This window comes from Xiphias gladius, chromosome 24 (assembly GCF_016859285.1).
Source record: "Xiphias gladius isolate SHS-SW01 ecotype Sanya breed wild chromosome 24, ASM1685928v1, whole genome shotgun sequence".
Lineage (NCBI taxonomy): Eukaryota > Metazoa > Chordata > Actinopteri > Istiophoriformes > Xiphiidae > Xiphias > Xiphias gladius.
In genome coordinates, this window is record NC_053423.1 from 19,465,910 (window position 1) to 19,492,669 (window position 26,760).

Below are 26,760 nucleotides of genomic sequence, written 5' to 3' on the forward strand. Positions count from 1 at the left end.
TGTCATCAATGACAAGAACACACGAGCTATGGTATAGGCATAAAATACCAATTTATTACTTTGCACATTAACACAAGAATTCCCTGCAGGCTAAAAAAAAACAAAAAACAAAAACAAAACAAAACAAAAAAGTTTAACATGTCACATAATAGCAATAACAGCCAGTGAATGGCCCTCTGCTGGGGGGCGGAGCTAGAACATGCCCCAGCCTCTCACCACTGGTCAGAAAAGATTCCTCTCCATCGACAGGATCGGAACGTTCCATTCACGGAATTGGAATGTTCCAATTCTACGGTTCTATTGCTATTAGACAATAACACACAGCTTCAGAGACCACTAGCAGAAAATTAAAAAAAAAAAAGAAAAAAAAAAAGGAGGAAAAAGAGCAGAGCTATAACAAACCCCCAAAAAAAGGAACCAAAAGGAAAAATATAATAAAATTAAAATACACAATACACAATGTCAAATTACAAATCCGTTAAGATATAACAATATATCAAAGTGAGAGGAATTTAAAAAATAATTCATGCTCTCCTTTTATTGGGGCACAAAAGAATTATGGATCTTTTTTTTAAAAAGGTTAAAAAGAGGTAATCCTGCTCCGTTGATGCCATGGGGACCCCTTCACAAAGAGGAAGTGCATTTGTGAGAGGTTAGCAGAGTTGCCATGGAGACAGGAGAGCCCCCCCCACCCCCCCACCCGCCCACCCCTACCCCCACCAAAAGGCGTGGCCACAGGTACAAACCAGGAACAAGGAGACAAAATGGATGCTCGATACAGTAACCTGGCAAAGAGGAGAGGGGGTTCGCTCTTTCACGGGTCCACGTTTGAAGAAAGTACCTCGTTTGAATTTGAACACGACGCAAAGAGCCGGCCCCCCCCTCACCTCAGATAACAGCTTGTACCTCCCAAATTACTGACATTTGTGTAGGAATCTTTAAAATACATCTTAGAGAGACTTGACAAATATTGCTAGCCTAAAAACAGTCCCACTAAGTTGATAAACATTTACCAAAAAAAAAAAAAAAAAAAAACATTTATATTTTTTCTTTCTCATAAATATGATTCCAAAAAGGTTTTCTTTTTTTTTCTTTTTTTTTTTAAAAAAAAAACGGACAATACTCTGGCATGCAGGCGAGCAAAGTCTAAATTTTTGTTACTTTAAAGAAAATTGTCTAAAGCCTACGTAACTATTCCACCAAATGCACATTCCCACTGATTGATACAAGCAAATAAAATAAACGAAAAAATTAAGAAAAATAAAAGTACAGAGACAATAGCGAGAGTAGACCAACAACAACAACAACAACAAGAACAACAATGAGTAGAATTATAGCTTTGTTTTTCCACATTTGAAAACTAGAACCGGGTTAATATTGCTTTGCAATGTCATGTTAAAAACAGAGAGTGATCATTTATCTGACCGGAGTTTAATGATCAAATATTGTGATTTAGGAACATCAAATCATTCCCTATTACAGATGCCAGATGAATATTCAATCACCGCCCACTTGGCTTGGTAAAACTAGTGCATGTTTTAAAAACTGATCTGCCCCCTTTACACAAACTTATTGCATGCAATGCCTGGACAACACCCTCCCGATCCCCCCCTAGCCCTCCTCATTTACTGCTTCTCTGCTCTTGGCTGATGCCAACGCCCACGCCTTCAACAGGCAGGTGCTCAAACTCATTCATAGTAAACCTGCTGCTTTACGGGTGGTTTATTACAAAAGGGTTTTCACTGAGCTGTCCCCCCCTGATGAGGCGTGCACGCCGACCGTTTCTCCAAACCCTCTGTCCTACATCTTTATCCCGCCGCGGAACCAGGGGACACCACTTTTGCAACTGTCACTATTTTTTTTTTTTTTTTTTTTTGCTATGGTAACAGTTTGCTGAGTGTTTGTACAGGTGGGTCCAAGGGCAGTGCTTATGCTTATTGTCAATTCATTTAATCCAGTGTTAAAAATGCATAAAAATAGGAAACAACCACCGTTAAATAGTAGAGACTTTAAGATGGGTATACTTCAAATACACACAGAGTAATACAAACCATTTTTAAAAAGTCTAAAAATTCAACTCATTGCCAATCACAAACTGCTTTTTAACAAATCCTTTAATCTAGGTTCACTCTGATTACAATCCCTGATTGTCTCCATCTATCTGATCAAAAAAATCAACCGATATCAACTGAGCGATGTACGCCGCGGCAGACCTGTTTAACCAGTTGGAGTGCTACACAATACCTTAAATCTGCCGCTAACCGTTACTCACGCGAGTAGCCTACAGAGGAAACATGAATTCATCCAGCCTGGGGCCTATTTTCTTCTCACTATTAGCCAGAATGCTACAAAAAAAAAAAAAAAATTTCCAACCCAAAGCTCTACTCCTCAACCTGCAGCTCATCAACCGAAGTCTATTCCTGAAGTCGCACTAGTAACTATATAACTGGCTTTGCTGCCATCCTTAAAATTTCATCACAATAGTAACAACATTGACAACAACGATAACAACATCAACGGTAAACTACTAATTCTAAACAACAGTTTTTAAGATAACCACAAAACATCTTATATTAAACTTTTACAAATCTGCTTTGTTGATTCATATGTATAAATGCATAAAGGTAAGAGAGATTGAGAGTGCCCTCTGTTGCTTGCCTAGCGTCCCGGGTCAGTGCAATGAGTTGGCCAGTATTAGCAAAGGAGACCTCAAAAAACTACATTGGTTTCCGGCCCTTGAAACTACTTGGGAAAAAAAAAAAAAAAAAAGCAACGTCCAGCTGTGTCCTCATATAATCTTTCAGATAATCAGGTCCAAGGAAAAATAAAGATCCCGATTTTCACACAGAGAGCAAGGCTGATAAGACCATGCTCCATACTCTGTGTCTAACGCCTTCAGCCAATCAACAGGTCCCAATGCTGAGCCAGTCACAGGCCAGACCACAGTTACTACACTGCTACACATCAGACCTGGCCGCACTTTCTACATGAAATGGATTCCAGTACTTAGCTCTTCTGGGATTCAATGATGTTTTGAGGCACAAAAGGAGCAGGTGGCTCCCCAAAGGTGCAGATCCCACCCGTCTTGCAATAGCAGTAGGCTAATGCACCGATGTTCAAAATGTAGCTCAAAGCATTTCGATTAATGTGTGACCCAGGACTGCTACAAATACCCACACCGGCCTCTATGAGGCCTGTTTAAGTCATATGTCTCAAAGTTGCTCTATAGATGTAAATATATGCTTATTTGTACTGTATGTGTGAATATAAAAACAACAAATCTGAGGCATTTACAGCAGTTATCTCCTTGATTTCCCTTTACAATTCAGTGGCCTGCCATGAAACATGCACACGTAAAACACACTTTCATACAGCAGTACATGTATATACAGAGATGCACGCGCACACACACACACACACACACACACACACACACACACACTCACACACATACATACACACACTCTCACTCACTCACATACTCACAAACACACATATAGACTTGCGTATTCTTTGCTAAGATGGGAGGAAAGTAATAATGGGCATGAACACCCAGGTCACCTCGCTTGTAAAAGACCGTAAAAGGAGAAAAAGTTAAAACACACGCTCATAAAAAGGAAAAAAATATATATATCATTCTCAAAAGGTCAACTCCCCTCCATCTCTTTTCACGTAGAGTTCCCTCCCCACCACCCGATAAACCCAAGACCTTGTGACAGATTTTGCCCAAAGGGGCTTTGAGGTAAAAGTAGATAAGAGTCCTGCTTAGCTGGGAGAGCTAAAGAGTTGTGCTGACACAGATCGTGCCAATCCACTCCCTTGCTCAGTGTATCTTACAAACACAAGAGTGCAGACATTCAGATAGAAAAAACAAAAACAAACTAAAAATAATGGCTCAACTTGTAGTATGTGTGTGTGTATGGTTTGTTTTTGTTTTTTCGTTGTTTTCCTTTGTGCACTGGGAACCCTCAGGATTCGCAGTGCTGGATTGCTGGTTAGAAAGGCAGCTCAACTGGGAACGCTGGTTGGAGATTGTTCCATGAAACAGAAACTGCTGAACATCGAGACACAGCAGCTTCTCCTGTCCAAGAGCCGCTTTGGTGCAGATTCAGAAAAATGTAGATGAGTATGAAGAGAAAGAGACAGACGACAAGGAGAGACAGAGAGGGGGGGGGGAGATATGGGAGAAGAAGAGGGAGACTGATAAATAGGAAATAAAAAGACAGGAAAAAAAAACAAAAAAAAAGGGGAATCCGCGGGTGGACTGGCTGACGTGCTCACTAGCTCAGGCGAAGTACATGGTGTGCTGGGTATCATAGTGGATCTGAACTGCCTTGGCCAGCGCCTGGGGGTCCCGGCCGTTACTCTGGCCAGACACATGGCTGCCTTCAGCACTGCAATATAGAGAAAGGCAGGGTTTAGTCCGGCTCCATCAGGAATGATATCACAAAAATGCAGGAAATGAACGGGGGAGAGGTGACAACAAGAATCAGAAGCCGTATCCTGATCGCTGCGTGGGCAGTGTCTTGCCTCTGGGAAAGGCATGTGCTTCCAGTGGCCTGGGGTCAATCCAGAGAGCTTTCTCTCCTGTTTCCTCCATATTGTCTATGTCATTAAGTAAGGAGACCTTTTTTTTTTTAAATTTCGTCTGTTAAGTCACCATTACCAATTGCTTGGCAATAAGTTAAAAAAAAAAAAAAAAAAGGCACGCAAAACATACACTAACCAAACCAGAAACAGCCAACTGACCCTCGCCTGAGGACCTAGAGGCCCTTACACTGGAGAGTTGCCTGGCCACACAATGTCCTATCAGTCAAAAGTAAAATGTTACAATAAATTCTCAAGTTAATGTGGAGCCTGAGAAAGCTTCATATAATACATTCAAAAGTCTCCAAATTGTTTAAAAAAAAAAAAAAAAAAAAAAAGGTACTGATTGACAGGCTTATTTTTAAAAAAAGCAAAGATGTGATGAATAACTGTCCACAAGTGTCTTCTCAGAACAATGTCATCAGCACTGTCTGATGTCACATGACTGAAAAACAAGCGACATTAGAAAGGCCTGTTTGATACAAGTCCATGCATCCTTCCTCTAAGCTTAATCAAAACTGGTTAAGTGGTCTAAGCAGTTACGGTACTGAATATTTTGAGCATATCATCCCGTCAGGACAATCGTGTTAAGCGTTTTTCCTATGGTGTCACGCAGTGCTTACGATGTACTAACACTCTAGTTTTAGTACATTTCAGGCATGACCGGATATGGAGCTCCCCTGAACTGGAAGCACAAATGCCCAGGAATTCCTTACCTGTCATGGTCTTTGTCCACCAGGTGGTAGCGGGCTCGGAAAGCCACCAGCCTGGCGTAGTAGGCCGGTGCTGGGATGGAGACTGAACGAGTGCAGCGGACGTAGGTGTGGCACAGCTGGTAGGTGAGGAGCTGCAGTTCGTCGGCCGTGAAGCAGTTGTCGTCCCACAGGACGTGGTAGTGGGACGGTCGGCTGGTTCCCTGAGGAAGGGACGGAACATAATAATACGTTACAGGTCAATACTGTACTGATAATTTCATGTAATGCAATGCGACGTGGTGCACTACAATTTCCTGGTGACACAATAAACTTTGATTCTTTTGTAAGAGCAGGAGGCACACGCTCTAACATTACAAACCAGCGGAAGTGTGTTTGCAGTCGTTTCTTGCAGCTATCTTTTAAATTTAAAAGGGGACAAGTGTTTTATACTGAAAGATAGTTTGTGGGCAGTTTATCACTATAGATAACAGCCAAACCATCTGATGGGTCAAACAAGCATCCCAAATCATGCTGTTTATTGCCATTAAGCATCATTACTGCGTTAACCACAGAGCCTGATTGCTGTACACTTAAAGAAAATTATAATAGGTTTTAAACATTATTTGTATTTTATTGCATGTAAATGTGCCAAATCCCTGCACCATTTCAAAGCTGCAAATGAGACCTGGAGAACTGGAGACAGCTGGACACATTTCAAAGTTGCATCTGAATTCCTATCAAGTGGAGATATTTTATTTCGTGAGATCATCATCTGTAATAAAACTCAGTGCGAGAGCTTGTATCCCTCACCTGAATCCCAGCATGGCTGCACAGGTAGAAGTCAAACTCGGACGGATGCGTGATGGTACTGTCCACTGTGGTGCCAGCTGGGACATTACCACTCTTCCCAACCTGCAGTTAATACAAAGTTAATACAGTTTTGTACAGTAGAAAATCATAATATCGCATGTCGAGGCAAAATTAACTCCCACGGACCCTCTCGGCTTTGTCAGAGCAGAAGAGACGAGTGTGGTGACGTTTCTGGACCACAATGTAGGTAATGCCCGGCCTATAATCCTCCTCCAGACTGATACAGGCCTTGCGGATGGCTATCAGCTCTGGCCACGCCACCTGGAAAGACACAAAAACATGCACACATTTGAGAGGTATCCTCTGCAACATGCATCAATATAGTGCATCTGTGCTTATTTCACACTCTCCTCTCATAATGAGGCAGAGCTGCCATTCCTGCCTCATAAATTACACTTGCGACTTATACACCCAAATGCCAATAATATGACAGGAATAAGCTGGAAACAAGTATTAAAATAACTGGTTCAACACTGCCCCGTATTGCCAGTCTAACCTGTTTCATCTGTCCCTCAGACACGCCGCCACGATAATAGATGATACGTGTGGGCTTGAAGCGCGTGGATTTGTAGAACTGGATAAGCAGCTCCCGCACCATGTTGGTCAAGTCTTGGATTACCTCCTGGCTGAAGAGCTGCTCCTGGAGAGACAATGACATCTGATTTAGACTCAGAATAGAGAATAAAGAAAATGGAAGGGGACGGTTAACAAAAAAACACAGAAAACTGCAGTGTAACGGGTCCGTCAGACTTTGATGAGAGAGATATATCCATAAACCTGAATCTAAAACTAGCATCTATCATGATAAATTAAAAATAATAACTTAAAATATTACTTATAACTAAACTACATATGGCAGCAGTGAACAGGCCAGAGGTGCATTCAAACTCAACAGACGGATTTTAGGAATTACTCAGTAAATTAGCAAATTATGATCTTATCAACCGAAGGAAAATCCAAAACCAAATGTCATTTATAGGGCTGCAATGTGCTTAAAGGTGATGTATTCACATTGCTTTTTTATTCAACCAAGAGTCTAAAAATCAGAAAATATTCAATTTACTATCTTCAATGACAAAGAAAAGCCACAAATCCTCATATTTGAGTTGCTGGAACTGGGTGGTTTGTTTGAAATTCGACAAAAACTATTAATCAATTATCAAAATAGCTGCCAATGAATTTTCTGGCGATTGCTTGATCGATTAAATCGACAAATTGTCTCAGCTACCTGGGACATATCTTGTCGAGACGTCTGGACTCGCACTGTCGCACAGTATCTGCTGGGGTGGCCGTCCATGCTGCCCACCACCGCCGCGATGGACGGCTTCTTCCCATCACCGGCTGGAGGATGTGTCACGTCAGCGCCTAAGAAGATGACCGGCTGCTGGAACACAGAGGGCCTGAACCAAGAACAGGACGCACAAAAGAAAGAAGAGACTTCGCATCACAGGCCTGTACATTATATTTCTTATTCAATGTCTTAACCGAGACCAGCACTACTATGGTGAAAAGTATGAGGGGGGAAAAAAAAAAAAAGACCCAAATATCATTTTACAAAGTTAAAAGCCAACAAAAAAAATTGATTCCTCAAGATTCTCCAAATACAAGCACCAGATGAATTAAATCCTGGGAACTGCAAAAGTTATATGAAAACTATGCAGTTTATTACTTCAACTCATATTTCTCTTTACCAGATGATTACCAGGGGACTATTTGCATCCAGAAAACATCTAACCAATCTCCAACATTCAAAGCCAAGAAGCATTCCAGACTCCCATCTGGACTGCAGCGTAGAAATGACAAAATCCATGCTGACCTCTGATGAGGCACCAGGACGTTGTTGATGCCTCCCAGCTTGGCATTGATCTTGAGGCAGAGGTTGGAGAGGGTCTGAGGGGACGTTTTCACCACGTTCTTCACCTGGACACACTGGGTGGCCATGCCAAGGAGAGTGTCTCCCACCCGCTTTACTTCAGCTGCAGATGAAGACAGGAGATGACTGAGATCAACATCACAGAAATGTAGTTGAAAAAAACCAATTCATTACCTGTAGAATCAAAAAAATGAAGCTTTGCAAAGTTGGAATTCCTACATATGACCGTCTTCCTGTGTCCCAACCGCAAATCTAAAAAGCTTTTGGCTTTTTCTCATTCAACGAAATGCAAAAATTGAGGATTTTCAGTTTCTTACCATAGACAGGGGTTTTGCCGGGCAGAATGACCACAATCAGCTGCAGACCTACATAAGACATTTTGAGGTGTTTGAACATCGGCTCCACACTGTCAGCTCCTTGGGCGTATTTACAGAAACATGGCTGGCCTTGAATGGGCATCCCAGCGTCCTTTGAGATCTTTCGCAGCTGGTCAGTGAAGCTCCTATTGAAAAGCATTAAAAGCTCATCAGAAATCAGCAGCATGAGGACAAGCAGAGGCTATCTAAAAAAAAAAAAAAAAATTCATAACAGCAAGGATATGCAGATTTACAACAAGTCTACAGCCACGCCGTCACCTCTGGATGCTGTGATGTTCACTGTAAAGGAAACTATTAGATAAACATTGAGATTTAAAATGTGTTTTTGATCTTTAGCAGTCGGGGTGAAGTAAATGTAGGATATTTTTCTTTTCTCATGCGTTTAGCATCATGAAATTTCACATTTTAGTATGCTAACATTTGCTAACGTGCAGAGAAACACTAAACTCGGGGTACAGTAGAGTCTGATGGAAATGTCATTAATTTCGAAGGTATTTTGTGACGACAAACAAATTCCACCGTAATCCACCTGGCAGCTGCGGAGACATTTCACTCTGAACCACAAATATCAACCTGCTGGTGGCACAAGAGGAAAAAGTCAGGAGATCCCCAAAGTCATTAAGATACATCGCCTGGGAACTCTGAAGGTTTGTGTGAAAATGTCTTGCCATGTATCCATTAGTTGGTGAGACATTTCAGTCAGGCTCAATGTTGTGGACTCATCCCAAATTGTCTATGCGTGCTACGTGACTAAAAAGAAACAGTGCATAAGCCTCATCTGTATTAGCCTCACGTTGCCACCTTCCCGTGTCCTTGTCAAATACATTTCTGAGACAAGTCTGAACATCGCAATATGACAAAAGTCCATGACTCACTTGAGCAGGTCCTCCCGACACTGTTTCTGTGGGGCGAAACAGGCCACAGCCCAGACCTTGATCTCAATGCCGGCGTAGAACTGCTTCCCTCTCATGTCCCACACGCCCTGGTTGGGCGTGGCCACAGTTTTATTCTGCGGAGAGAGTCCCTATTCTCTTAGTCAACCCTCCGGTTGGATGAGCCAACGCAAAAGGTACAACATCCCAACCCACACGTTGATTTTACTCCCATATACAGAAAAACATAATGCATTAACATCCCACCCAGCCCCGCTGTACGTTGTTAGACTCGGCACAATAAAGAATTTGTACACACATTGAAATGCTCCAAACCGGTTTTCATATATTCATACCATTTTTTAGGTTGGTTTGATATTATAAAGCTGTATTACATAGCTCTGATGTGACCTTAATTTCAGGCACAACATTGTGAAGCTTGTTTACAAGAGAAAGGCTCAGATTCTTAATGCACATAAATATCCGGGATTTATAGCTTTCTCATATCAAGAGTCCTGAAATGAACAGCAAACGAGAGTATTATATTTACTCTAAGGGATATCATTAGGTGAGTGCTCCTACTTCGAGTTTGGTTGTGAATACAAATTCAGGGCAGTGGCTTTCAATTAAGTTAACAAGATTTGCCAAAGGCCATTAAGAGCTTTCATTCTCCGAAACAAGTGACCACAATGAACTATATGAGTGTGGCGTGCCAAGGAAAGGTAAGAGCTTGTCCACTTCATTACAAGACTGTCTTAAAAACAAAATAATAATAAATCTTTAACAGCAGTTTCAGGATTTAAAACTACTTAATAAATGATTGCAGGTTTTTGTCAGCAATAAAAGAAAATGTCATCACAATGCATGTTACACAGGAAATAGACTGTAGCCTTTCCCATCTTACATATGTTGTGCATACAGCGTCATCAGGGTGTGTTCATCTTTGTTTTTGTGAATACTTTTAATGCAGCTGTATGTACATCGACGTCAGTATATCACTGAATAAAATGAAAAGTGTGTGTGTGTGTTTCATTCATACCAAGTGAGCAGAGAAATGGGAAAAGCTTTCAGTCTACATTTAAGGGCATTTAACTGGAAGCCGATTAGACCCGATATCCCAGCAGGCAAGTGGATAAGCCTTTCAGAAAGAGAGTGTTGTGACAGGATCTTAGGTAAATTATACTGTATATATACACACACCATTCAGCCTGATCCAAGTAGTTCAGGCAGCCAATAGTGGGATTTAAGCTTGGCAATGGCGAAGTGTTTTTTTTTTTTTTGTTTGTTTTTTTTTCCTCCAAGCAGCAATCTGCTTTAATTCTGAGGAACAATTTTCAATGAAGTTGAAAGCACCAGCCAAAGACGGAGCCAATTTCCCTTGCAGGGATCATTAAAGTTTCATCTCGTCTTAGCAGACTCATTGAACACTGGCTCTGAATGGAGAGTTACAGACGGGTGACAAATTTAAGGGAAAAAACCAACAGAAAGTCTCTTAGTAAGGTGTCGGGCCACCACGCGCCACCACGACAGTTTCGCTGCACCTTGGCATTGATTCTACAAGTCTCTGTGACTCTACTGGAGGGAGTAACACCATTCCTCCAGAAAAAATTCCCTCATTTGATGGTGGTGGTGGTGGTGGTGGAGAGCGCTGTCTAACATGTGAGTCCAAAATCTCCCATAGGTTGTCAACTGGGTTGAGATCTGGTGACTGCGAAGGCCACAGCATATGATTCACATCATCTCATAAAAACCATTCAGTGCCCCCCCCCAATACCCTATGGATGGGGGCACTGTCATCCTGCTTCTCCATTAATTTTTTATGGTTTTCCTTTAATTTATTTGTCACGCGTCTGTTTATTCCAGCCCCTGTAGTATTCATATTAACCTTTTCATTTTCAGATTGGAGATAAAGTCACTCCACAGACGTGTAAATATTTTACCCAGATTTTACTTAGATGCTGGTCGGCGACGAGTCTTATCGTCCTCCTGTTGGAGCACATCCATTTTTGCCCCCTTTACACACAATCCTTGATGCCCAATTCAGCCTTTCACACCTTACAACCAGACAGTAATGGTAGATTCAGAATTCTGTGTTTTTGCAAAAAATATACGGATAAAATGCAAATTTCTTGTCTTTATAAAATTCTCCCGGTCATGTCTTCTGTTGACAAGCTGGAGGCAAATAGATTGCCTTTCAGGTCCATACAAGTTTGCTCAAAAATGTGTTACACTTGTCTTCTGCATGCACCATCCAGTCTGGAGCTTTTAGAACGGCTGATTTGAGATTCAGAGGGTGACTCTCAGCAGTCTGCAGTAACTAGCTCCTTGTCTCATTTCCTCCATCTGCACAGACACGACTGAATGTGACAACGGAAAAGCCGAGCCCTCATCTACGTGCACCGTAATATTTACATGCTCACAAGCTGCGTCAGCGAAGGGAAAGAGTATTTAAAGTAGATGCCCACACACACACACTGAGCAGACTTCTGAGATACACCACAGGATTATAACGCAGGGCAAGGTCCAGATCTTACTGGTCTGCATATTTTAAAGTTGGATACTGCATCTAGTCACCACCTGAATTATTGGCATCAATTAAATTTCCAGTTACACTTGCATGTAATGGGTATACTGTAAAGTATAAACCTTGCTTCAGACAGCAGTCTCTTGAACTATTCTAAATATTCATTAATCTCAAATTTGCCATGGCTCAAAAATCCACTGTTCAATAAGTTTCTGATCATTTCTGATTAGTGACCTCTGCAAACCTGGATCTTCCCCCGTGTTCTAGCATTCACTCTGTGATGTCCCCCCCCCCCGTGTGTTCCCAATCAGGCTTGCGCCCCCAGAGTGCAGCCCCTGCCCAGTACTCACCCTGCCACAGTCCCTCCCTGTGTCTGTACTCACCCGGCCCCCATACTGCAGCATGGGCGCTGGGAGAACACGCCCCGTCACCTCTGTCATGTCATTGTGCACCACAATGCCAAATTCCTTCAGGTAAGGGTCCGGGCCCCCGACCATGCTGTTGCTTTTGACCTGGGAAAGGGTGAGGAGGAGAAAAGTGGGAGTGACGAAGAGAAGGACTTAAAAAGTTTACCTTAACCGCTAAAGCAATATATTCTTCTAGGTTTCTCTTATTCAGCATTTAGTTAAGCCTGAGTTCAAAGCTATGACTAAAACTTAAAAGTTACTAATCCTTACAGAAACTCACACCAAACGTCAGCTGCTCTAGTTGCCTTCCCTGCTCCCACACCAGGAGGGAAATAACACTCACCAGTCTGCTGATCTCTTCCTGTCTGTCGGGGGCTGAGCGAGCTGTAGCTTTAATCATGGTGGACGTCTGGTTGTCTGTCAGTTTCTTGATACAGCGCTGGCCTGCTACAATGTTACAGACCTACAGAGCGGGGAAAAAAAATGTTTTCATTAATGAAGCAAAAATCAAATCAGATAAGAGGAACAACAGCGGGGAATCAAAAAGGGGGAAAGTCGCCGTTGGAGATGAAAGGCATTTCTCCCTGACCCTACAATAAATTCAAGCGTCAAAACAGACTCTCTCTCTCACCTCCAGGGGAAGATAGGTGTGCTTCTGTTCCTGCCCTACTTGCAGACAGGGTAAATGTGGATACTTGAGCTGCAGATTGTACTTTTGCTTGAAATACTGAGCTACTGTGCACTCCATGGCTTGGCCGTTCTCAAGCTGTAAGGGGAACCTGCGAATAAATGGAATATGTTGGCAAAGACAAGCCCACGAGTATGTCAAACAAAAAACACAAAAAAGGGAAAACATGACCAAGGTTGCACTGATTGGACATTTATGAGGGCTTACAATGTTATGCCTTTTTGGTACATTGCTCTACACATACAATATTGCTTTTGCTGAGATGTAAAAGTGAACACACGGCTGAGTGCAGGGACGACACTTACGTTTGGTGGCTGGCAGGACGGCGTGTGACATTGCACACACGATACTTCCTCTTCATCTGACCGCAATGTGTGACCTCAACTTTCAAGCCTGTTTAGAACACACAAGAAAACCCGTTTACAAAATGATTAAGAGGAGCAGGACCCTTCTCCCAGCAACTGTGTTCTCAAATATTTTCATATCTTCACATTTAGCTGGTCAGAGCTGCACTCTTCTGACAAAGATAAATGCTGACAGGGCCGCCAATTGTTTAGAGGGTTTTTACAGCTCTCTGCAGTTTCCTTTTTTCCTTCCTTTGTCGTAACTGACTTAGACAAACCACAGCAAGAATGGAGCGAGCTTACAAGTGTCTGCCGAAGAAAGTATGCAGTTTAACTTCCACAGCCTGGTTCAAAGTTACATCAAATCTGAAAAATCCCAGTAGGGTTATATTGTGGCTCTTTGTGTAGCAACAACAACAGAAGTGAAGAGACACAGATAAGAACTGCTTGAAATGGCTGTATTTTTTGCTTTATATTCTGTAAGTGATGAAGTAAAAACTCATCTGAACACTTGTGTAAGTCTGAAGGACGTACTTTCTGATTTGAGACTCCCCAGTTTACACAGATTAAGCAGTATGTATACAGCATGATTATGTGTCAGGAGTGGGAGTAGTTTCTTTAGTTCTGACATACTTGGGGGGGGGGGGACATGCACGTTCCTTGCAGGCCCACACCTACATGCATTGGTGAACTCGATTACTTACTCCATACACACTGAATCGTACAAGTTGTGTATGATGCGTGTTTGTCTGTTATTGCCAGCTCTCCTCTACTCTGGTAAATTCAGAGCATTGCAAGTCACATAATGAATGCCTGTTCTGTATTTGTGGCGGTAATGAGTGCTCACCTCTTATTTCCTTGGTGAATTTGACGCGCTGCGAGTCAGTCAGGGGCTTGGTCTGTTCGTTGATGTTCTGTATATCAAGCACCTCGCACATGAACTCTATCACAGGCTGAGCGCGGTAGAACGCCGTGGCTGACACTGTTGGGGCAAAAGAGATTGTTTATCAACCAGTCTCATAAATTAATAACCACGAGCAAGCCACGGAAGTCCAAGATGTTGCATATCACAGGCAGAGTCTGGCCAAGACTGTAGAATTGGGGAGTGGGGATGCAGCTCTCAAGTGACTTAAAGCACCCTCTCGCAGCCATAATGAAGTTCCTCGTCTCATCCGTAACAACAGCGACAGACCGCTTCACATCGGTCCTCAATATAACCGAGTGCACACACCCAACCATCACAGTCCTGTTTACACATCAGGGCCTGTGTTTATATGACAGCAAGTCCCTGTCACAGTTAGTGATTTGGTCTTGGTGCTAAGCAGACAGCTCAACCACCCCCTTCACCATCACGGATTCAGGAACTGGTTGGGTCGGGCGTTGCCATTTCAGCTACAGGTGACGCCTCGAAAGACACACGGGAAGTCCACTGTGAGTTTAAAGGCTGACCGTGACTTCGAAATATAATGGTACAGTGCAAGGGTGGGACAACAATGATTTGATCATTCATTGCAATGAAGGAAGTGCGCTTTTATTTGATGTGGCACCTTGCCAAATGACATCGCATTGTATTGCTGTCAAGGTTGAGCCAGGTTCAACTTTTTTTGCAGAATAAACCCCTGCAATACCTTCTGCATTGGCCCCCCCCCTTCTGCACCAACAAAGACCCCATTTTTTTTCCATGCAGGGCTACTGTCGGTCTGAATGCGGTCTTTCCTCTCATCAGCCCAGTTAAAAGCTACTCTCATCCGCAACATGTTCCATGAATAAAGCTGGACTTGTGCACACTGGCAAAAAAAAGAAAAAAAAAAAATCTATCGAGCTGAAACTCACATTAGCCAATGGCGGTCACATGTTCCCACTAACACGACCCTTCACTAATCATATATTAATTTTCCTGCTGCATTCTTTCCTTGCCGACATTTTAACATGAACTATGTAGGAACCGCAAACTGAGTGGAAACATAAAGCTACAGAAAACCTAAATTTAGAAACAAACCCAGAGTACTTCTTCGTATTTGAGATGTAGAAGAATTAAACTCGGCTATTCATTCATTCAAGTATCTGTATTTTTTCTCTTATGGATGTAACCATTAGTTGAATTTTTCTATCTGATCTCCATGATGGACATAAAGTCTGCCGTTACAGTCTGGGCATAGAGGGAACAGAAATTTGGTGGGTTTTCTTTTTTCCCTCCAAAGCATCAGCTGCTGATTATCAGTGACTGTGTGCATAAAAAAAATACATTAAATCTTGCTGAGCAGACTAATAAGCTGTGGCAGAGGCTACAGCATTAGATGTGACAAGATTCATCATATTAACAAACACCAATGATCACAAATGACTGTGTTAAAGTGTTTCGTTTTTTTTGTAAATGAAAGAATTCAGAGCAAATTTAAATCCCCCACGGCACTGAGATAAATCATTTCCATTCAGTTCTTACCATCGATGTTGAGCATCATGTTCCACATGGCAGGACGGACAGACTGATGGAAACCAAACCACACCTCCCTGCCTCCCCCAAGAGGATGGTAATAGCCCTCCGGAGGGGAGAAAAATGAACGCCCCACTGGAGTGTACCTGTGTGCACAAACAGAGAAGATCAATCGCTGGCACGATCAATTGGTTGCTCTGCTAAAAAGTGACCAGAAACTCTGAACTGGACTAGCATCACTCAAAAACAGTTTCTCATAATGCAGTAGTGTGTCAGATAACTACGGCGTGTAAGCTAAAATAAAGTCAGTAGACGTGAAGATTCATTTATGACTGAACTCAAATGTGTCAGAAAAGCAGTTCAGACTAATAGTCTTGCAAAAGCTGATGTGAGTGAGCCAACACCCTGAAAATCTATCCGTGGTACTGTAATGAACTACGGATAGAGAAATCCATAACAGTTCGATTTGATCAAGGAGACGCATGACAACAAGAATTTAAGTAACACAGGTAAATTAAAAATGAAAAACAATAACTGTCAACACATGGAAATGTGGCCAACGTGTTTGCTGAAAGGCACAGAAGGATTAATAGCGGTACCTCATGGAAGGCAGATGGCGTGTGATGACATCCAGAGCCTGAACAGAGTCTTCGGGGACCTCATTAAGGTGGCCTGAGAGGGCTTCCAGCAGCATCTGAAGACTGACCACGGACACCCACTGCAAAGACACCTTGAACGTCTGATCCTTCCCCTCACCAGGCAGGGTCACCTCCAGATCCACCTAAGGGGGGAGTGGGGTGGGGCATGGGAAGCGAGGCAAAAAAAAGGCAAGGGAAGAGAAAGTGATAAGAACACGTGACAGAAAGAGATCAGTAATAAATACCCAAGGGCAAGGTAGACTTAAAGACGGGAGCAAACACCAAAGAATCCCTGGTGAATTTGTCTTTGATATGACAAAAGACGAGGCAGCACTAAAACACTTTATCAGCACGCAGACACAGAGTCAACAGGTGTAAACAAAAAGAAAAAAAGTGGACTTAATTCTGCTCATGAGGGGAAGATGTAATTCTCATTTACTGTTCAAGCAGAAATGTGAATACTAGACTTTTGAAAACGTGATCAAAATCAAGAATTCAAATTTACTAGTTTAGAAATATTTCCTCCTAATACTCTGCTATAAAAACTCTTTAACCAAATCACATAACACTAACTGAATGAAGAAAACCTGATATTCTCGAGCATCTTTCAGAGGAATGTGGGTACAAGGTAGATTGAGGAAAAGTGGCTACAAAAACATTACAACACATCATCAAAATGACTTCCCACAAAGCAATGAACCAGGCAGGTTGATGAAGCATTTCAGCAAGAGAGTGTCTGGGGTTGTATCTTCTTTTAGAAGCAGTAGTAGTCTCACATTCTTGATCCGGATTTTCCAGGCGAATCTTGAATTGAATCTGGCAACCTTCCACTCACAAATCTACATAAATCTAGCCTGCCTGCTCAACCTAATCCACTAAACAATTTCACATGCCTACCAACTCCTAAAATGTGAACAAACCATTCGGTTAAGGCACTTACATGCAAACTATTTCTCCTTTTATGAATCCTTAGAGCTGACTGATTTTTTCTACAGGACAAAAACATTTACACGCAGTTTTTTTTTTTTTTTTTTTTAGGACAAAAATAACTCTGCGTACATGCTCGTGACACCGGGGTCAAGTGTTTTGAGATACCAACCCTGTCTCTCCCTATTGGCAGTGGATGTGCTGTGTACATGTTCCTCTTCCCATCATAGCCAGGCTGTCGGTCTCCAAAGATCTGCATCTTGAAGTGCCGGACCATGGTGTCCACCACCTCCCTGAAAGGCCGAGACAACAGGATGGTGAGACGCACACGGGAATACCAGTAAACTTAACAATACTTCTGGAGACAATGTAAAAAAAAAAAAAAAAAAAAAAAGGCTATGCAGTTTCATTCTGCAATATAATTTCCCCACTTACTAGAATCTAAAACTTCTTGCACAAGAAGAGACAAGTTTCTCCTTTGGCAGTCTGTGGATATCATGGCTATAAATGTAACTGGCATTTCAAAACTATAAATACCTAAATTAAAACCTCCACCGGAAAAAAAAAAAAAACTGCCCGAGGTTTTTACCTGTTGACCCTCCGAGGCCGTTTCTCAGGCTTGATGTCGATATCATAGTGATAGACGTCAATCTTGGGAATCTGCACCTGGAAGTGGTTGGCAAGGAGCCGGATGGGTTTCCCCACCGTGCCAAGGCCGGGACGCCGTGGAGGCTGAAACAGAGAGGTAGGGGCAGGCGGGCCTGGAGAGAAAGAAGGGAAAAGTGGTTATATTTTAATATGCCATTTCACAGTTACATAATTAATAGGTTCTCTGCATGACAATGAATGATTAGCGCCGTGTCACGGTCCAAATGGGTTTTACTTGACAGTACAAATCAATATATCAAGACTACGGAAGAAAGAAAGTAATTTTCTTTATTTTAGATGGTAAATACATACAACTTTAGTCCTTTTCCTCCTCTCAGTGCAGGCTACTTTACCAGTCTTGTGTAAAAAAAAGATCCTCCATCAAATTTAAACTGAAGCTTGTTTGGCATTTATTTTGTATCAAGAACAAGAGAGACGCCAGTGAGAGGGTGTACGTTTCTCTCTCCATTAAAATGTCAGATTTGAGAGATGAATGTGCGCGGCGTAACGCCAAGCTTGTTGCCAACAGTGACACCTGCTTGAATGCACTGTAATGGGCCTCACAGCCCAGAGGCGCGAATATACGCTCTGATTGATCTGCAACTCCGGCCCTGACCTACATGGGTCAACAAGGGGCTGGCGAAACAATGACCTCCAATTATCCTTCAGCCCGCCCACAGCTCCACCCAGACACACAGGGCGCCCACCCCTCACGCCGAGACAAAGACCTAGCTCCTCTCAGACAGACAGCAGCAGGGCCATATGGAGGGGTGCCACACAGAGAGTCTGGGATTACCGTTGCACACAGTACACGCAGCACACACACGCACCTCGACCACATACACATTGCATACAGCACACGTAGGTGCGTGCACGCAGGTGCCCAAAAGATGCGTGGTGCCCGAGAGTCTTACACCGCGGCCTAAAAAGCTGCAGGTATCGGGAGGCACACAATTTACTTAAAACACTTTAATCACCAGTTACAAACAGGACATATGTACTCAAGACCTCGAGCCGCCTCTAGGTACAACGAAGCTGATAATGACTCATCTCACACATCACCATTAATCGTTTACATCGACACGGAAGGTAGGAGGCGCTGTGATGCTGTCGAAATCTGCAAAATGAGCGTCCGCTAAAGGCCTCAGAGGAAACATACGGCACTTCTTTGCTCCGGTTAGTTGGGACAGAAGGAAAACAGTGAGCAACAGACTGAGCACATACGAGACAAAATATATATAGACATATATTATATATATATATTGTTTTTTTTAAACTTAAAAGAAACTTAATATTTTGTTGGTGGTATTGAAGGAGGTTGGAGGAGGCTGCTTAATGCTTTTGTCAACTCACAGCTAAGAGACTGCAGGGGTCCTCCTGAACTCCATGCACCCACACGCTCCAGTTAGCAAGTGAAGCGCGAGAACACAGACAATCGCGACCCTCCCCATCGCTTCCTGAAAACACGCTTCCCAACATGCCCTCGTGTAGCCTGGGCCCCAAATCACCCCCCCCCCCCCCCCCGCTCCCTAGTACCCCCCATACAAAAAACCCATTAGCTTGATTGTAACGTCATTCAGCTTTTCTAAATCATTATGTTTATGACACAGTCTCAAATAAGAAGCTATTTTTTGTGTGCCTGCTGTTCTTTGTCACGACTTGGATTCAAATCATCTTATGATTCACTCTACATTGTCCTACTGTTTTTTTTTCTTACTGATAGCAACAAAAGGCGTACCGTGAAATTTAATAGTAATTCAGGAAGACTCATTTCTCCCTCCATTCTGGTGCTTTGTGTTGATGGCGGGTATGGAAAACTTCACATGCAGGAAAATGTGTTTATATAAGATTTTGTCCCAGTGTATGTACACCGGGGTGTACAAAAAGTCTGAATAAATTGCAGCTTTTTTTTTCTTTTACAACACCACAACAACAGAAGTTACTACACAGTTGAGTCTAATCCTCTTCCATACAATCTCAGGAAAAGAAAAATTACCTTTCCCAGAGTGAATCCATATTGCATGGCTACTGTATTCATGGTTTCTGCAGGGTTCAGCAAGTTAAAGTTAAGACCTTCCTAATATCACACAGGATGCAATACTTGTTTCACCATCATACCAGTAGGCACAACACAGCCTAGAATGATCTATTATTATATCACGTTTTTCAGTATTTCCCAGCAGAATATGACAATAATTCCACAATCACAATTTTTAAAAAATCAGCGCATCTATTAATTCAGTGTCACAGCATTAATTCAACCCAATGTCGCAAAAATCCCACTTTAAGTTTATAGGTGTGTAACGTCCCCTGGCAGCTCGCAATCGGTTACAAAAACATTTTGTACCTCACAGTACTGCCTACGGCAGGCACGAGAAAACATTTAAAATAGAGAAAATAAGAGAAAATATAAATATTTAAATAGAATCTGGTAAATAAAAATCAAGACTTTAATGCCTTCTAAAGCCTTTTTGGAGGAAACAAAATTTTATGCTTTTTAAGACTAAGATCTGCAGATACCTTGTGTATTGAATTGTATTTCATTGCACATGTATTTCTGTTTTCAGCTGACTAGGTGCATGTACAGGTACTGCAGAAAGGCTTTTACTCTGTGTGTGTCGCTCAGTGAGTTCAAGGTCCTCCCTTTTCCACTTTCACCAAAAACAGACCTGTACCTATATATAGCCTCCTCAGCTGCCACACTGCCATGCTTAGAAATGTGTGCGAGTGGTTCGATGGGAAATGCCTGAACCCATCCCGCCTCTAGAACCCGTCTACTTACCACTCACACCACCACCACTCATATCTGAGGTTTTTCATTGTCCATTAATCTGCCAATTATTTTCTTGATAAGTGGAATAATCGTTGAGTCTAGAAAATGTGAGAAAAAGGTCAAAGAAAAGAAAGAAAAAAAAAAAGAAAAAGAAAAAAAAAGGCCCTAGCTGATGTCCTCAAATTGCTTGTTTTGTCTGATCAACAGTCCAAAACCACAGAGATATTCTGTTTACCACCACAGAAGATAAAGAGAAGCAACACATTCTCACAGCCGAGAAGCTGGAAATGGGAAGTGTTAGATTCTATTTTTTTTTTTTTTTTTTTAAACAAAAACTGAAATGACTACTTTGATCATCAGAACAGTTGTCGATTAATTTTCTGTATCAACCAGTCATAAGCTCTAGATGAGTTTCTAACTGGTGACATTCAGTGGACTGGATTTGTTGTTTTTCTCCTTTCAGGTAGTTTATCTAGACAAACAAAATGGCAACAAGTGAAAGAGGAAATAGATACAAATATGTAGGTGATAAAACTGAAAGAAAAACAGAGGGGGAAAAAAATACCAGATGTGGAGCTGCGACTAAGGATTACTTTCATTATTGATTAATCTGCTCATTATTTTTACTATTAATCATTTAGTCTAAGAAATATCAAAAATGGTGAGGAAAAAATGCCAATTACAACTTTACAGAGCCCAAAGTGGCATCTTCAAACTACTGTTTCTGTTCAACCAACAGTCCAAAACCCAAAAGATACTGAGTTTACAACCGTATATGACAAAGAGAAGCCGCAAATCCTGGCGTGTTGGGAGCCAGAACTAGAGACTCTTTTGCATGCCTTCGCTATTTTTGCTGGGAAAATGACTGAAGCGGTTCAATCGATTATCAAGACAGTTAGTAGTTTATTTTTCTGCCCGCCGACTACTCAAGTAATCTTTTTCAACTCTAACCTGATGACAGGAAAGCAAAATCAAACATGCACTGGTATCTTGTCTGCTAGAAAAAAAAAAAACACAGGCTGGCCTATATTCATGCAAATTTGAGGATACTTTAGAGCCCCAACCTGGACAAGTCCTGTCATGAGGAAAAATGGGCGCAGGCAAGCAGGCTTAAAAAAAAATAAAAATTAACTAATAGCATCTAATAGGAGAAAATTCAAGATAAACATCCCATGACCACCGAAGTTTTCCGACATTAGAGCGTACAACTAAATTAAAACTTAATTACAAATTGAAGCTACAAAAGGGCAGAAGAACATTATGTCCATCTAGAAGAAACCTTCTTTTAAGTGACTTCTTTTCTGAATGTGTCTTTTTCATGTGTTCGAATGTCACAAACATATTTTGATATTTATTACTCTGGCCTTGATAAATATTTGCATATTGATGCCAATCATGTTTAATATACAAACCCATGGCAGCCTTGCCATAGGTTTGAGTTGACAATCCAATCTGGTCTGTGAAACCTTTTTTCTCCCACAGAATAACTTCATCAGTAAAACATTTTTAGACAGGGCTAGATATCATATAGACAGACCCTGCAGATTTGTCAAATGTGGCGTTTAGGTCTCAATTTAAAAAAAAAAAAAAAAAACCCAGTCAAGCCAGCTTCCTCCATGACGCTATGCTTCTGCTCTGAGTGTGACAGCGCTGCATCTACTTTGAATCGCATAGGAAGTGAAATGAGCTTTTCCTGGTTCACAAAATGACGGAGGCAAACAAGTCTACCTGCTGCTGCTTATGTAGTCCGTTAGCGTTTTTCCAGCTTTGGAACCAAATTGACCGCTGAAATGTCCGAGGAGCCACACAACACGGAACAAAGATAACCGCCTTCCACTCTTTGTATGCGTATTTCTCTCTTCATTGACCTAATGTTTGAAAACCATTAGGTGGTTGTGTGCAGTGCACTCGCATTTGCTGAGTGAGGTTTGCCACTCACGCACTGTAGAGCCTACTAATGCTATGCGTGTCCCCGGTAACCACGGTGTGGTCAAGCTGAGAGACACCTGGGCCTGAGCTAGGCATCGAGGACGATGGCTTGGCCTGGTGATGAGTCAGACTAACGGCGCTGGGCAGGAATCGCACTGAAGCTCACACCTGCAAACCACCTAGGCTGAGCTACTATCCGCTGGACTGCGGAAAAGCTAGATGTACTGAGAAGAGGCTTACTGACCATTCATAAATGGAACCATCCACCCCTCAGTGTAGAGCTGTCTATACAGTCAGGTACATATGTATTTGGACAGTGGTGCAAATTTGCCTCTCTACACCAACACAATGGATCTGAAAGGAAGCCATGAAGATGTAACTGAAGTGTAGACTTTCAGCTTCAATTCAAGGGGTTTAACAAAAATACTGCATTAACCTTTTAGGGATTACGGCCATTTTTAATAGTTCTTCATTTTCAGAGGCTCAAAAGTAATTGGACAAACCAACATAATTATAAAGGACTCTTTTCAAAACTTTGATGAAAATACTTTACAGTTAATGACTGCCTGGAGTCTGGAACCCTTAATAATCACCAAATGCTGAGTTTCCTCCCTTGAGATGCTTTGCCAGGCCTTTACTGCAGCTGCCTTCACTTGCTGCTTGTTTGTGGGTCTTTCTGCCCTCAGGTTTGTCTTCAGTACGTGAAAAGCAGGGTCAGTTGGGTTGAGGTCAGATGACTGACTTGGCCATTGAAGAATATTGCATTTCTTTGCCTTGAGAAGCTCTTGTGTTGCCTTCGCAGTATGTTTTGGGTCATTATCCATCTGTACTGTGAAGTACCGTCCTACCAGTTTTGCAGCATTTGGCTGAGTCTGAGCAGATAGTTTAGCTCTATAGACTCCAGAATGCATCCTGCTACATCTATCAGCAGTCACATCATCAATAAACACTAGTGACCCAGTTCCATTGGCAGCCACACAGGCCCATGCCATAACACTGCCTCCACCATGTTTGACAGATGTAGTATGCTTTGGATCATGAGCTGTTCCTTTCCTTCTCTGCACTCTTCTCTTCCCATCATTCATCTATAAGTTAATCTTGGTTTCATCTGACCAAAGAATCTTTTTTCAGAACTGAGCAGCCTTTTTTAGATGTTTTCTGGCAAAGTCTAATCTGGCCTTTCTGTTCTTGAGTGTTACCAGTGGTTTGCACCTTGTGGTAAACCCTCTTTATTTACATTCATGAAGGCGTCTCTTGATTGTAGACATTGACAATGAAACGCCTACCTCCTCGAGTGTTTTTAACCCGGCTGGATAATGTGAAGGGTTTTTTTTTTTTTCCCCCAATCAAGGACAAAATTCTGTGATTACTTTAGTGGTCTTCCATGGTCTTCGGCGTTACTGAGCTCGCCAGTGCATTCCTTCTTTTTAAAAATGTACCAAATTATTGATCTGATCACTCCTAACGTTTCTGCCATTTGTCGGACAGGTTTGTTATATTTTTTGTTTGTTTATATTTTGTTTTTTCAGCCTTTTTTTTCCCCCCATTTTCCCCATTTATCATTATCAGTGCGTGTTAATCACGGTGTGATTGAAAAATCTGCATCCACACTCCACTTAGGAAGGCAGACAATCATATACTACTGCAAGGAAATGTAGCTACCTTGTGAATGTGTGACAACAAAGCTACCAGGACTCTCTCTCACACAACACACACACACACACACACACACACACCTGTGGATGGTTGTACGATACTGTTGTCTCCAAGCACTTGCTCACACACCTTCTTGCATCTGTGTTACAATCGTCCGAAAGCTGCTGCAGTGCATATTTACGCCTTAAATAATACATCCTGGTTTTTCCTAATGCCACCACCTTCTCTCAGCAGCTAGTGGGCGATGTGTGCGGACATACCGCAAGTCAACAAAAATAAACTGTTTCTTCCCCGGCGCAAAAATGGTGCTCTAGTCTGCAAGATGCATTCAATTCCTCTTTTAACAAAAGCCCCGTTTCACACAGAAAAAAAAAAGAAAAAAAAAGACACAGCTCGTCTCAGAGAAAAAAAAAAATAGGTAAACATATTTTGCATGTTGTATGGGGACAATAAAAACTGCGTCGCATGCCTTATCATCAGATCACTGCACCGCTGCAAAATAAGTGCCGTGGTGAGCATATAGGTGGTGAATAACATGGAGGTGGCCTGCAGATTCCGATCGATAAAAGCGCCATCCATCCCCTCCTGAGCTCCAACAGGCGCATGGCTGCTGCCCAAGGAGAAGCGCGTAAACCAATGACAGCCTCGCGCAACACCAGTAAATTAGGAGCCGAGGGATACGCACGTCTCCTCGTTTAACGCCTGTAATGTGGGTTTTATTGGCATTCATCTCGTTCTCTTTTTTTTCTTCCCACCCATCGCTGTCATCTTGGACGCTGCCAGCCCGAAGGAGACGCGCGGTCCCTCACGGCGATGGTGGAAACTTCCACGGTTTTTCGCTAGAAAAGGGGATATTTGGTCAAATTTCGACGGCAACGCGGGGCCCCTTTCCGTGGAAACGAGGTCGTAGTTTTTTTTTGGGGGGGGGTAAGCCAAGACGAAACACACCGCGAACAAACACCAACGTAAACACACCACGACGCGGAAGGAAGGAGGAAGGAAGGTCCTAGTTAAATCCCCACTCACACAATGCCAGCCCCGACACGACGGGCTGTGCGCGCTTCGGATAAATAAAACCGCGCAGACACGGCCGGGTAACCGATAAACGCACCGACTCCTGGGGTGCGGACAGGGAACGGGTCCTCCCGCTCGATGTAAATAAGAGCCACACACACACACAAAAATACGGAGGCTGGGCCTCGGGTTTGTTTTCCCGTCAGCGCGTCGAGGCCTCGCTGCAGCCGCGGCCCCCAGTGAAGCGACGCATTTGCGCACACGCGTCCCGCACAAGGCTCGCTCTCTCCGTCGCTGCTCGCTCCTCCTCTGTTTTCTTAAATCTCTTACCGGGTCCGAGCGCTTCCATGGCCGAGGCCTCTCTCTCCGTCTCTGTCCCGGCCTGGCGGCTCCGTACCGACGCTGAAATTGGGGGCGGTATCGCGAAGCTTAAAGTGGCTAATTTAAGAAAAGGGAATATAGATAGATGCGTGGATGACTGCTGACTGGACTGACTGACCCGAGCTACCGCTGCTGTTGCTTCTGACGATTTGTAACGGCGCATGCGCCAGTTAGAAGCCGTTTAACCTGTTGTGCGCATGCGTAATTTTCCCTGCACGGCACTGGCCCATCGAACTTTTTGCCAATTCCAGTCAGTGGTGGGACGGTAACGGGATACTAGCGAAACCGACCGTGACCAGACATCGTGAATGTGACTTATAATACAAGACGAGCGACCCAACAAACCCCAGGTGAAGTAAAGCGCATTAATCAGAGAGTTTGGAGAACAGCAGTGGTGTTTCTTGGGTCGGACATGACAGCTGCAAACCCCCCCCCCCCTTCCAAAAAAAAAAAAAAAATTGCATAATGTCTCACTGGATAAGGGAAGATCCCTTCCTCACCCACACTGTGTGAATGAAGTCATTGTTTGCATGCGTTTTGACAAAGAAATTACGTATAACCTAAGAGAAACTGATGCTAATAAACACTAATGGATTGCTTTACTTATTTTATTTACAATTTGTTCTCATCTTGTTCTTTTTTATTTTATTTATTATTATTATTTTAAATTTTTTTCTTATTTTTACTGCCCATCCTTTGCTTTTACTAATAATTATTATTATCTAATCATTATCATTCAATTCTTTTATTATTAAAATCCCCTGTAATTCATTTCATTTATAAGGGGGGAAAAGTAGTGGGAGCCAGTCAAGGGGTAACTCGAGTTAAACAGTCCTGAGATGTGGTCTGGTGAAAAACATTAAATTGCTGCTTTCACATTTCTGCAGTGATGCACAGATTAAACCAATAATATAATATATACTATTCTGAATTGGGTCGTTCTCCATAATGACCCCTTTCACTTTTGTTACCCTAAGAATATTTTGATGCTAATACTTGTATACTAATATACTACGATACTAATATATATTTATGTAAAATTTTGAATGCATAACTTCAACTTGTAACAGACTATTTCCACACTGTGGTATTGCTACTTTTATTCAACTAAAAGGTCTAAATA

At 42.4% G+C, this 26,760-nt stretch overlaps 1 protein-coding gene across 5 annotated transcripts; it reads right to left on the reverse strand.

The window, feature by feature from the left end:
- Positions 1-2,779: 2,779 nt before the first annotated feature.
- On the reverse strand, positions 2,780-25,785 carry ago4 (argonaute RISC component 4). Of its 5 annotated transcripts, XM_040122543.1 has the most exons (20): positions 25,587-25,785; positions 17,826-17,997; positions 17,409-17,529; positions 16,271-16,452; positions 15,681-15,817; positions 14,085-14,219; positions 13,199-13,286; positions 12,837-12,984; positions 12,549-12,668; positions 12,149-12,310; positions 9,278-9,426; positions 8,343-8,527; positions 7,969-8,128; positions 7,381-7,552; positions 6,649-6,792; positions 6,279-6,413; positions 6,093-6,194; positions 5,304-5,503; positions 4,282-4,394; positions 2,780-4,095 (listed from the first exon to the last, which is right to left on the reverse strand). In XM_040122543.1, exons 1-19 carry the CDS (start codon positions 25,603-25,605, stop codon positions 4,286-4,288), a joined length of 2,640 nt encoding a protein of 879 aa, XP_039978477.1. In that variant the 5' UTR covers positions 25,606-25,785; the 3' UTR covers positions 2,780-4,095; positions 4,282-4,285. The 5 variants fall into 5 exon arrangements, with proteins under 5 accessions (XP_039978477.1, XP_039978481.1, XP_039978480.1 ...); XM_040122547.1 differs by lacking the exon at positions 2,780-4,095 and having other exon boundaries at positions 4,263-4,394; positions 9,278-9,411; positions 12,182-12,310; XM_040122546.1 differs by lacking the exon at positions 2,780-4,095 and having other exon boundaries at positions 4,263-4,394; positions 12,182-12,310.
- Between the last annotated feature and the right edge of the window lie 975 nt (positions 25,786-26,760).

What these genes read in the sequence shown, in the direction of transcription:
- ago4 (XM_040122543.1), bottom strand. An exon ending in ATTCACCAAGGAAATAAGAG is followed by an intron (nt 13,287 to 14,084) that starts GTGAGCACTCAT and finishes TGTTCTAAACAG; the next exon opens with GCTTGAAAGTTGAGGTCACA. An exon ending in ACACCTATCTTCCCCTGGAG is followed by an intron (nt 12,669 to 12,836) that starts GTGAGAGAGAGA and finishes CCCGCTCTGTAG; the next exon opens with GTCTGTAACATTGTAGCAGG.